This window comes from Malaya genurostris, chromosome 3 (assembly GCF_030247185.1).
Source record: "Malaya genurostris strain Urasoe2022 chromosome 3, Malgen_1.1, whole genome shotgun sequence".
NCBI classification, from domain to species: domain Eukaryota; kingdom Metazoa; phylum Arthropoda; class Insecta; order Diptera; family Culicidae; genus Malaya; species Malaya genurostris.
This window is the reverse complement of record NC_080572.1, coordinates 297,326,540-297,339,592: the sequence shown is the minus strand read 5'-3', so window position 1 is coordinate 297,339,592 and position 13,053 is coordinate 297,326,540. Positions and strand designations below refer to the sequence as shown.

Below are 13,053 nucleotides of genomic sequence, written 5' to 3'. Positions count from 1 at the left end.
TGGAACAAACGAGAGCAAAAAATATATTATTGATATCTACTTGCCAGCGTGGATTATCGGAAACAGAGCTTAAAATTGTCTCGCATTCTCAATGAAAGAATCCAATCCAACAGTCTCATTTTCAATATTACACTGTCTCATTCGAAAATGACCGACACCAAAGCAAACGAAGAGAGACGAAGCATTTTCGTTTCGCATTAAAAAATGAGAGAGAATAATTGCCAACGTCACACTTTCCTCTATGACAAGACGAAACCAAACTAACGTCTGCAGGGAGCATCAGCAGAATTTCCATTCTCATTCTTTCATCGATGTATTGAAAATCTGTAACGCTTGGCTATAAATAGTGAATAAAATAAGACAAATTGAAGTAATTACATCCCAGAACCTCTTTGGAAATCGAAGCTACTACAAAGTCGAGCACCAACAGGTAAAAGTAATTGTGAAACCTTTTTCTGTCATTTTCGATTCTCACAGCTTCGATTGAATATCGGTTCTGCATACTATGGGATTTTCACTGAAAACTGCAAATGACTGAAAGGGCAAATGAAAGAAAAAACACAATTTTGAAACTACTCTACCGCTTATGTCATTGACTGGACTTGGATTTCGTTCTCATAGTTTGCAGGCGAACCTGAGAATGACAGTAATTTCTCGTCATGATTTTTATTAGCTATGATCGGAACTATAAAAAGACATGGTAATTTTATTCCTATTTTCCGTTCACCAGTTATTCATCCATGAATATTAATTTAATATTGAAAAAAGATCCGATTTGTGAAATTCATCCGATGTTTACAATTGTTGAGTACTTTTTTTCTATTATTTATTTATCTACACCAGAACTGCTACTGAATTTAAGAAATGAAATCGGAAACTTCCACCAAATTAGAACTCAGTTGCAAAATTTAGTTACAATTCAGCTCTAAGAATCTGGAACTGAACTCATTTTTCGGATTCCAGGTTCCGAATTTAGATCTAGAACTAAATTCAGATCTTGAATTCCGAACATTAATTAACCAAAATTTAGTTTCAAAATCCAAATTCTGAAAATAAATTTAGGGGATCATGATAGTTTCGCCGAATGCCGTTTCGCCGAAAGGGTCATTGCGTTTTATTAGTCTTAATATCGTGATTGGAATTGATAAAAAAGATAAATAAATACTAACACTTCTGAAATGATCCTGGATGGAACGTGGAGACGGCGTATGAATCACGAATTGCAACTGCTGCTAGGAGAACCACCCATCGTACGGACAGTTAAAATCGGACGTCTACGATGGGCTGGGCATGTCATAAGGATGTCGGACGACAGCCCAATGAAAATGGTTCTTGAATCTAATCCGACTGGTACAAGAAGAAGAGGAGCGCAGCGAGCAAGGTGGATCGATCAATGATTGATTGAGTGGCTGGCGACGAGCAGCCATGGACCGAGTTATGTGGAGACGTATTCTTGATACAGCAAAGGACACCCCAGGCCTATAGCTGTTAGGTAAGAAGGTAAGGTAAGTCTGAAATGATCCAGAGACTTGAATATTTTTTATAGGTTTATTCATGATCCTCAGAACGGAACTCCCAGAAAAACTTGTTGACTTAATTAGTACACCTATCAGGCAACTGTTTGCGGTATTTTCCGATAACTGAGTGTAGATGAAAAAATATCTAATGTGGCATCGCACATCGTTTTGTTCTTATGCTATCCGACCTCGGTACCGCTCGTTTGGACCTAGCTTTCGTAAAATATGACTCTTTCGGAAAAATGACCCTTTCGGCGAAGTGACCCTTTCGGCGAAACGACTTTCGGTGAAATGGCATTCGGCGAATCGACTTTCGGCGAAATGACCCGCTCCCAAAATAAGGAATTAAATTTTGAAACCGAGTTCAGAAATTGAATACTGGTTCAGAAGTCAGTCCGAAATTCCGGTTCGGAGTTCATATCTAAAAATTAGTTCCAGAATCCAATCCAAAATTCAGTGACCGAATCTAGATCCAGCATCCAGAAGCTGAATGCGTTTACTGATAATATGTGCTGCTACTGGTTGAGAAGGCGAATGCTCGCCACGCCCTCCAAATAGTGAATGAGGGCTAGACCTGAGCGTTTGAAACTTTACTCTACGCTGGTCTGTCTAACGCATAAAAAGAAATAACCGATCTACCATACTTTACTATTTAAACTAGTCCAGTTGAACACTGATTTTTGACTGACTACCTCTAAGAGTTCGAAAAGGGCAAGCAAGTGTAATGAGTTTTCCTCATTGTTTCTAAAAGTTTGAGAAAATGTAATATTTTGAGCTATTTATGGCTATCGCACATTGTCGATTTTTTTTACAAAACTGCTGATCATATTTCTTACGGCATAGAGAAAGAATTAAGTTGTTGCGTTTAGTACAACTCGAAATATTCACGATTGAGTTCTACTCATTCTTCCACGGGGCGAATTTCGAAAAGGCGTCCCATAGTGACGTAAAACGTATTCACGTCAAAATTGTTTGCCATCATTCCTTAAGTAACCAAGTAGGTCAAGACAATCGTTGATGATGCTACAAGCTTTTAGGTCGAAGATGGCGTGGAAAAAAGAGCAAGTGAGAAAAGCAAGTTTATAAATACAGATTTGTCAATGAGAAAACTTTTTTTTCCTACAAACATCGTCTGTAGCCTTTCAAAATCATTAGCTACACGTTTGACAACAGCCAGGAGGAAGGCAAAAACGAATCCCAGGAAGTACCAGAAGGACGCGAAGGTGACACAAATATCACAGAAGAGACCAGATCTTTCAGTACGTACTGTGACTAGAAAAATAAAAATGTGTTCAACTTTCGAGCAAACTTCCAAGCATCGGCAAAGTATGAAATCGTTCAGGATAAAAACTGTATCAAACCGTTATGATAAATGGAATGTGACGATTAAAACCCGGACTCGCATGTTGTATCGCGAATATTTGACAAACTTCTCTTGCGTGATAATTTGATTTGAAATTTATCTTCGATTAAAATAAAATTATCGCACAGACTATTACTATATAACTACTCTCATAAACTTAACATAAATATTTTTATTTTAAATGCGTCTTTGTTCAATGTTCATTGTCACATCCATAGGATTATTTTGACCGTACTGTGTTCGTCGAAGAAAGTCTGTTCTCCGCGATTATCTTCCAGGAATATTGAAATGCAGTCTCTCCAAAAGCGTTGGGCAATCGATGTTATTCGGAAGCAAGACGAAAAGATTATTACTCCGTATTCCAAAATACTGCATACTAACACAAACGAATTTCCAGACATGACAGTCACGATCTTTTTTTGATGCACATCCACGGTCCTCCATGAAACTGGCAACAATGGGGAAAAACTGGTTGCACTGTTGAGTTCCCATCATCACAATTTTCGGTTAATTTTTCACAACGCCGTATAAGCAAGTGACAGTTTCTCTTTGTTTACTTTCTCTTCTATTAATTACCAAGCTATTTCCACGTTTATCACTCAACTCTTTGCATGAAATGACACCCGAAACTTTCGACTTTCAAACAGAATAGTGATATCAAAGAAAATCTTTTTAATCACATCACAATAATCGAAAGAGAGAGAGTGATTAAAGAGAAACTGTCACTTGCTTATACCCCCTAATGAAAAATCAACCGAGAATGATAACTTATATACTTTTCGCGTTGGAAGTAAAGGTAGCGGAAAGCTCGGAATTCCAAGTGCTAACACAGTAGACTTCCGACGTTCCATTATGTACTACGAAAAAGTCAGAGTAGATTGCATAAATGTTAAAAATTCAAAATGAGCATGATGTCCTGGTTTTGGATGCCCATTTTTCGTGCTTTTTCGTTTTGCTTATCTTCTTGGTTATTTTTAACAATTGTCTTTTTTATTATGGCATCGAAATGAGTGACAATGTTGACATTTGATTCTGCCTTACTCATGGCACACTTTAATCGAAATGATAACAATGAAAATAATCTCGCGCTCCACCAAGCGGTGAGTGCGATCATTTTAGAAAGTACCGGGTACGAACCAGATTTTTTTAAATTATTGTTGGCACATACATGTCTTTATTATTTATCTTTGATGCTAATGCGACGTGAACTGTCTTTAGGCAATTCAGATAATCAAAGTTCCTGGTGTTGCGTTCGATTAATCCCAAAACTGCATGAACCTCTTTGACTCGGGGGTGTTTTCCGTGGACCCATACGGACAAGCATACGGCCACTACCATTGAGAAGCAACGTCACCAGTAAAACATGCGAGGCCAGCACCTACACAATCCTAATTATTAGAAAATGCCTTTGGCATCATAGAGCTAACGCATTGTGTCTTAATAAATATAGGCACAGCGATCCACAAGGCTAGTAATGAGGCGACTTCAGGTGACGATAATTATCTGTATAGGTCATTCCCGAACAATACAAAAAGTAGTGGTCCCAGATGGCTTCCTTGTGGAACACCTGACGTAATGTTGAAAGGATCAAAAAGAATAGATCCTACACGAACCGAGGCCATGCGATTTGTGAGATACGAATCAATCCAGTCAGTCAGCCAGTGAGGGAAACCACTGATGGGGAACACAATCGAAAGCTTTCGAAAAAGCGACGTACAACGCACCAACTTGTTGTCGTTTTTCGAGTTTGCCAATCAGTGTAGAAACGAAGCTCATCATATAAGTCGTTGTTGATCGTTTTCTGACAGTGTTTATAATGTGCTTTACTGTGGGATAGAGATACTCCCACAGCATACGTTCGGAAATTTTCGGTAAGCAACTCAGAATGGAAATGGCCTCTGTAGTTCTTTTATAAATGAAGGTGGCAACCGTGCGTTTTATTTTGAAGATAAGACCAAAACTGTTTTGGATCAGATTTGAAATTACTTTCCAGTCGATTAATATAAATCTGAAAACACGATGCATTGAATGAATCGAACTATCAATCATTTTCACATTTTGTTCGAAAAACCGATTTCGAGTTTTCTTAGTCGGTTCCGAAGGTTCTACCAAGGTTGCCTGTTATTTGAGTGTCGTTTCCGAGGAACGAGATGTTGAAAAATAGAATCTAACTCACGGTTAAACTTTTAAACTTTTCATGGTAAAACTCTTAAACTATCTAATGTTTCATGCGTCAGTATATCAACCCAATTTATACGTAAAATTTCAGTATTCAATTCATGGTTACAACAATTGAAATTAAGAAGCGAGTCTTCCGCGACATCCATAAGGAGTGTATCGAAAATAAGCTATCCACATACATTTGTGTTGTACGCATGTATTTGTGATGATTTTTTATGCTCAGATCACAGCATGCTGTGCGTTTGGCTGTCAGCTTTCGTTTGTTTACTTGTTTGTGCGGTTGAAATTCTGCGTATTCAAAATGTCGCGTATTGAAAAGGAAGAGAAAATTAAGGTTCTGGACACATGGCTAAGTGAGAAGGGTATCACTATGCGAAAATTGGCGAAGCGGTTTGGAATTCATCATGCCAGTGTTAAAACCATCATTAATAAGTTTGGGGAACACTATTCTTCGGATGAGCTACCAAGAACAGACAGAAAATCCGGTTCTTACAACTCGAAACTGGACCAGAAAGTGGTATCTCTAATCATGAAGAACAAATCAATGTCAATACGTGATTTGGCCAAAAAAGTAGGAACGAGTGTCGGAATGATCCAGCGTATCAAGAGGGGAAATCACCTGAAGACCTACAAGAAGCTCGAAACACAGATTAGAACAGAAGAAGCGAGCAGCAACAAGGCCCGGAAATTGTATTCGCGTCTTTTGTAGTGTCCGGATGCATACGTTTTGGTGAACGACGAGAACTATGTAAAAGAGGACTCAAAAATCATTCCAGGCCCACAATACTTTACTGTCGCAGTTGGGAAGGATATGAGCGATGCGGACAGGTCGTTTCAAGTGGAGAAATTCGGTCGAAAGGTACTGGTATGGCAAGCAATATGTTCCTGTGGTTTGAAGTCAACCATTTTTTACACTACCGGATCTATAAATGCAGAAATCTATCGATCTGAGTGTCACCAGAACAGAAAACTGCCTTTATATAAGAAGCATAGTACACCTTCACTGTTTTGGCCAAATTTAGCGTCGGCTCACTATGCCAAAACCACTCTCGATTGGCTTGCAGAAAAGGGTATAAATTTCGTTGAGAGAAATAGCAATCCACCAAATTGCCCTCAGCATCGACCCATCGAAAGTTACTGGGCAATCGTGAATAGGGTCTTCAAGAAGACAGCTGGGAACATGTAGGAGTTCAAAAAAATTTGATCTCAAGCGTCCAAAAATGCGATGCAACACTTGTCCGGAACTTGATGAAGAGCGTTCGATCAAAAGTTCGAAAATTCGTGAAGGAATAACTTAAATTTCATCCCGTTTTCATTATGCTCAAGTTTAACTTCGTACAATAAAGGATCAATGTTTAGTTAGAATAAAATATCGTTTTCTATCATAATTTGAATGAAAAATTTGTGGATAGCTTATTTTTGATAAACTACTTATGCGAGAAATGTGAGATTTCAATTGTTAATACGAAGGGTGGATGATGGCGATCCAATTTCAACAGAGACGAAGAGGGTACGAAATTTTCACAATCACTGGCACAGCTAACTAATGCAAGGTCAAGGAGTTAGCCAGTCTGTTTTGTCAAAGAATTTATGTGTTGCAAACCAGAAACGATCTTAATTTCAACGAATAAAATTTCATTCTGGATGATGAAACTTATGTACTGGAAACCTTCTGTCTTTTTTTATTGCCATGCAACGGAACGGCGTATTTGAGGACGAAGACAGACGAATAATCGATTTGGCAGGCAATATGTGGCTGTGGTCGAGCAAGCCAAAGCATCATCATTACCGAAAAAGTTGTTTTCAAAATTTCAAAAACTTTGTAGTTTTTTCATGTAGCCAAATTAGGTAACTTTAATTAGACTTAAGATAATTAATACTGCACAATTAAATGAGTAGAAAATGCATCTTGGATAGAACTAACAGCAAATTGCTTTTCATTCCAAATATAATCTGTACAGATTTTGTTGCAAACTACATAATTTTAAACCCATAAAATATGACTATGACTCGGCGACTGATACTCGTACAATTACGAATTGAATATGTATAAAACGTGTTTTCTGTTACAATAAAACAAACCATTTAATCGCAGTCTTGAACCATTTTCGAATGAAAGTGAAAAACAAATCCCCGTTGGTTAAAGCCGTTAATGACGTTATTCGTTCTACGGTTACTGAGCAATAGCCAATTATTGCAGTACAAGCACGTGAAGCATTAGCCAATTCGATTTTGTTATTGTTTTAAAACTGGTTAAGTACTATATTGAATTTCGAGTCAACGAACAAAAGAAAAACAATTAACGGAGTATTATTTGTTGATTAGAATAAATGTAACTTGCGGTTATCAACCTGCTCACAACCAAGTGACCACCAAGTATTAAAACGTATAGATTAAACACGGAACATCGGAACAGCGGAACAACGTTTTCGTCTAAATAAGTACCTATGCATTGTAGTAAACACTATCACAGAAATTTGGTGAGCGATTCAAGAAAGTATTAAATGACGGAGGAAAGAGAATAGAAGTTGGAAGGGGAAAAATTAATTTCGGAACATTAGAAAAAAAAGCACCAGGTGGCTGGAGAGAGGAAAAAGAAAAGAGAGCAGGGACGAAGGACGGAAACAAAACAGAACAGAAAAACGGATACAAAAAACAACATACCTTAGCGCTATCTTTCAAATCATTCATAGCCGGGTCGTTAATGGGTTTACCGGATGCAAGCTTAGTAGCGTTTATTAGCTCACCGAGTGCAGCAGCGACATCTTTCACCGCATTCATCACCATCACTTGCGAGTCGGGTTGGTTGGAACCGAGCGAGGCGGCACCGTGCTTGACCGCTTCCGCCAGTTGTACTGCGAAAATAAAAAAAAACGATATCAAAAGTGATTCCACGGAGATAATCGGAAAGGAAAAAGAGGGACGATACTCACAAATAGTCGTAACAGCATTCTGTGCCGCGGCCGCTAGCTGATCCTGGGTGCCAGCCGCACCGGCAACCAAAATCTTGGTGTCCTCCACCAAAGCCTTGGCCGTCTTCAGGATGTGCTCTCGATGGTCGGAAAATTTCTCGTCATCCTCGGAGTGTAGTGTTCCGGCCGTGGCGAACATGATCGTCGTATCCAGATCACTGATGATGGCCGAAACGGTACTGGACGCGTTGATACAGGCCTGAGTGCCACGGGAACCGGCCTGCAGGGCTGCCAGCACTTGCGATACTTTCTCCGAAACATCACGAGCACCACGGGAAATTTCCACCAGACCGGAACTGTCATCTTTGCGGATGCCGGCTGTCGACTGGATCAGAACATTAACGGACCGGCCCAAATCCTGTACGGTACTGCGAATCCGGATCGCTACATCCGGCGATGTCGTTAAAGCCGAAGCACCAATCGAATCCTGAGCTAGCTGTGTGTAATGATGCGTCATCTCGACGGACAGCTGAGCCAACTTGGAAGGATCTACGGCGGCCTTAGCATTGATTTCGTTTGCGTAGCGTGCAATTTCCTTGGCGGATTGAACCATGCGTGTCTGATAGTCAACGTAGGTTTCGTTCAGCGAAGCTCCCAGGAACGACTGACGTTTGTCGGTGATGCGGGACATTGAACGGGAGATCTGCTCCATCAGCCCGGTGACGACTCCATTTTCGGTGGAAAGACGCTCGACGGTCGCATTGAGTTCCTGAATAGCTTCGCGAGTTGATTCAACGGCTTCGTCCAGCTCGGGATGTAAATGTGAAGCACGTGGATTTCCTCCGGCATTTTTGGCAACTTGCACCAACTGAGAACAGCACTCGATCACCGATTTTACCTGATCGATCATAATTGTTTGCTGTCCGGAGTGGACAACGTGCGAACAAGCCCCAGTAACTCCGTTGGTCAGTGGAACCGCATGTTTGGCTATCTGATTTACGGCATGACCCAAACTCTCAGCGTTTTTCTTAGCCGACGACTTAACGGGTTCCAAACGATCAATCAATTCCGAAGCGGCGTTCAAAGATTGATTTGTGAATCCTTGCAAATTGTTCTCTTTACGCTGCGGAAGACCATCGACGCCCACAGCCAGTGCCGCCGAGTTAAGATCTCTGGCGCATGCCTTCAACGTTTCCAGGACCTGATCACACTGCAGTTGTCCAGGAGCTTTCTCGCGGATACTGGAAGCTAATTTCTTAATACTTTCGGATACATTTCTGCTGTGAATGGCAAGCTGTTGCCAAACGGGAGGATCGGTCGGAGTCATAGCTAGTACCTTGGCTGTTTTTACCATGTCAATAGCTCCATCCAGGATACCACGACCGGCCAGTAGAATTGGTTCCTGGGCTTTCCTTCCTTCCGCTGAGATACGAGCCGGTATGGAAATGAACTCAGCAGAATTAGCAAACTGACAAAGGGACGAAACTGCGTCCAACAGAGGTTCGGTAGCGACTGCACAACGGGATCTGGAAACCGGACTGTAATCCTTGTCCAGAGCTTTGATTTCTCGAACCAAATCCGCAGTTGAGTTGGCAACTTCCTTAGCTGCCTGAACGAAATGACGCTTGGCCACCGGATTGGTAGTCGTCGAGCTGGCATTGCGGCAGGCATTACACAAAACCGAAGTATGTTTCGCGATGATTGTGGCAGCGGAAAGGACTTGCTGCTGGGAGGACGCTGGTCCTCGCAGTACCTCACAGCTCTGACGAATTGCTTGCGATGCACGAGCAAACTGTGTTTGATCCACCAATCCCTGACGACCTCCAACGCTAGTCGGATTGGAAATACCAACCAAATATGCCGCTTGACCCGCAGATTCAATCAATCCACGTATTGAATCGGAAACGGAATCTACCGAATGTCCAAATTCGGCATGCTTCGATAACTTGGCATTGTTCGCTATCCCCGTCATGCCATCGCCCAAAGTTCTTGATTTCTCCATGACCGTATCCAAACAATCGAAATAACCCTGATCGGTCAATGGTTCCTGAGCTGACTCCAGCAATGGTCTAAGCGATTCAATGCTTCGGATTGCACTGTCACATTCCTTCTGTCCGGGTGCCGCTTGAGTGCACACATCCACCAGACGATTGATGCTTTCGGTAACCATCCGAGCTGCCGAGGAAAGTTCATTCTTGGCGTTCGGTCGATCCGGATCGCCCGCCACGAACTTCGCCGTTCCAAGCAAGCTTATCGACTGATTCGAAACACCTCTCAAAGAGTTTACGATTTCTTCGCGAGCCCGGTCTTCCGGTGTCTGTCCTGCCATTTCCAGCGTAACGGTCAGTAGTTCCTTGTACGAATGGTAGAAGTGTTGGCTGGTGTTGGCCAACTTTATAGAACTGTCGTACGACTGGGCAACCTGACCTCCCGAAGAGTTCAACTTTTCGGCTGCACTTTTCAGTTCGTTCTGTAACTGCCCAAAAGCCCGGCTTGACGGTGGATATTCTCCAGTATCCAAAATCGCACGTAAATCAGCCATATTTTCGTATGCATCGTTGATATCCTTCACCCCCGGGAAACAGTCAATAGTTCTACCAAGTGAACTCTTGGTTCTTTTAATCGCCTGAACCAATTGATCCTGGTTGCCCAAGTTCTGCAAGGTACGTTGAGCTTCCTCGATAACATGCATGGAATCTACGATAACCTCGTCGGCACAGTCGACCACAACCGGGTTCTTGGTGGTAGCAACCACTCCACGGACACTCTTCGTGTACTCTCCCAGGGCCAACGCGGTATCTCGTCCAGCAACTCCGGCGTAAGTACGATTACCCTGCTGAACTGCCGACATCAACTGGTAGAGCGAAGATTCCACACTGTTACTGGCAGCGGCTAGCTGTTTGAAGCAACTGTCGGCCGTCTCTCCGGGAAGAGGTCTCAGATTACCTTCCTGTCCGGCACGGCGCGTATCATTCAAAACGCTGCGTAAGTTACGAACCGCTTCCAGTGCAGTGTCCAGTTCATTTCCGCCGCAAGCTTCCCTAGCTCGGTGAGCAGCGGATCGAAGATCATGAATCGAATGGGACAAATTCAGTGCACATCGGGAAAGTTGTTGTGACGCGGCCTGATCCATAACGGTCGGCTGTAGATCTCTAGCCGATTGGGCAACCTGAGCACCCGGTTCCAGAAACATTTCGGCCGCATCAATCAAACCCAGCTGAGCGTTCGGATCATCCGGACGGGAAAGAGTGTTCTTTACACCGGCAACCAACCGGGGAATCTGATCCGCTACGGCCTGACAATCCTGCAGCAGTATTTCCTTCGTCTGGACATCGTTACTGTGGATTAGGGCATTCTGGGCAGCGGTGATGCACTGAGTAGCGGCGGAAGCTGCCTGTTTGGAACACTGTTCCAGACGGTTGATCAGCTTACGCTTGATGGCCGGAGTGTTGGCGGTGGTTGTTGTGATAACTCTCAGCTCTTCAGCTGCAACCCGCAGTGATTCCTGATGTCCGGAATCGTGGGGATTTCCTGCACACAGGCGGGCCGCTTCAACCATACGGGCAGTTGCATCCGCCAATTGTTTCGCCGCTTCCAACAATTTCCGTTGCATGTTGGAATCATCCTGCCGTTCGGCTTCTCCCTTGATACTTTGAATCAGTTGGGCAGTGGCTTTTCCCAACTGTTGTGCCTGCCGGATCATCTCCTGCGGATCGGTAGAAGACACTAGAATATCTGTTGCGACCAGTACATCTTCGACCGGATTTTCGTCAACCCGTCGAGCTTTTTCGCGGGAACTCAGCTTGATGTGTTCGAGCAGTTCGGCCAACGTTTTCGAAACATCGTGAGCTGCGGCCATCAGATCTCCACGAAGTTGCGGATTGTCGGTTGCTTCATTGCATGCCTCCACCAGATGAGCGACTGCCTTGGCCACTTCCCGTGCCGCTGCTTCCAGCTGTTCACGACAAGCGGGACTTTGAATTGTCGGAGCGACGACTCGGGCACATGCCACCAGTTGACTCGTAGCCAGTGCACACTGACTTGCGGCTGAAATGACTGAAAAATGGGATAGAATGATTTAAAAATTGAATAAGATACGAGAATATTACCTTTATTTCTAGTTCCTTCATCTTCGGTAACGGCCGCAATGGATTTGGCCTTGAGCACCAACGCCGCCGTTGTGTTGGCAACGGCTTTGGCCAACCCCAGTAGCATATCGTGCAGTTCTCGATTCTCGATGGTCTCCTCTCCCATGGTACTGAGTACCTGTCCACTGGCTTCCCCGACACGACTAGCAGCGTTCAGCAAGTTCTGTCGTGGTTCCTTACTTTCCGGTTCGGCCGATTTCAGTAGATCACTGAACGCAGCGCACAGTTTCCTGGTTGCCTCCAGCAGCTTATCGCCGGTGCAATCATCGTCCATCAGTGCCGCAATCAAGCGTACTTCCTTGGTCACTTCCGGAATGCTCTGGGTGATTTGCGAAACGGCAGCACCCACGGCATCGTGATCGATTTCATCCGGTTGCGATGCGGTCACAACCTGAGCCGTAGCCGCATTCATCGTGGCCAAATGGGTCGTGACCGTCTGCTTGGATGTGTCGAGGGTTTCTTCACGCCATTGCAACGAACCAGGATCCGTTCCCAGTGGAGGCAGATGGGCTTTGCTTTCCAGATCTTTCTCTGCCTTGTTGATCGCATCCTGACCGGCCGAAATATAACCGACCAGGGCACGCTGGGGCTCCGAAAGAACCGAACTGATGCGAGTTTGCTGTAACTGAAGAGGGGAGGGAAACGAAAGGACACTCATTAGAACCGGATTATTCCCAGTGGAACTGGTATTACTTTGTCGGTGTTTAGTCAATTGGCTTGGCGCTAGTAATTTCTTGGGTTTTTTTTTCTTATTGGCGTGCCAATTACTATTCTGTGACAAGCCTACTGAGTTTAGAGTATGAGAAATGTCAATTCACCTACGCCTGTGCAGTGACGGTTGCGTTAGTCGGTTTGTTGGTTAGTTTCAAGGCAGCATGTAAAGTAAACAGTTTACTGTGTAAATTTCAATGAAAAGTTCCAACTTGTTTTGT

The 13,053-nt window shown here is 43.3% G+C and overlaps 1 protein-coding gene across 8 annotated transcripts in view; it reads right to left on the bottom strand.

Annotated features, from left to right (window-relative positions):
* The window catches only part of LOC131436870 (talin-2), a 179,095-nt gene that overhangs the window by 35,693 nt on the left and 130,349 nt on the right, over positions 1–13,053 (bottom strand). For 7 of the 8 annotated variants that reach the window (XM_058605827.1, XM_058605828.1, XM_058605829.1 and 4 more), the window contains 3 exons: positions 12,083–12,746; positions 7,995–12,029; positions 7,726–7,916 (listed from right to left, as the gene is read on the bottom strand). In XM_058605827.1, coding sequence (XP_058461810.1) covers positions 7,726–7,916; positions 7,995–12,029; positions 12,083–12,746 — 4,890 coding nt within the window. The remainder of the gene's footprint in view (positions 1–7,725; positions 7,917–7,994; positions 12,030–12,082; positions 12,747–13,053) is intronic. The other variant, XM_058605833.1, reaches the window with a different exon arrangement.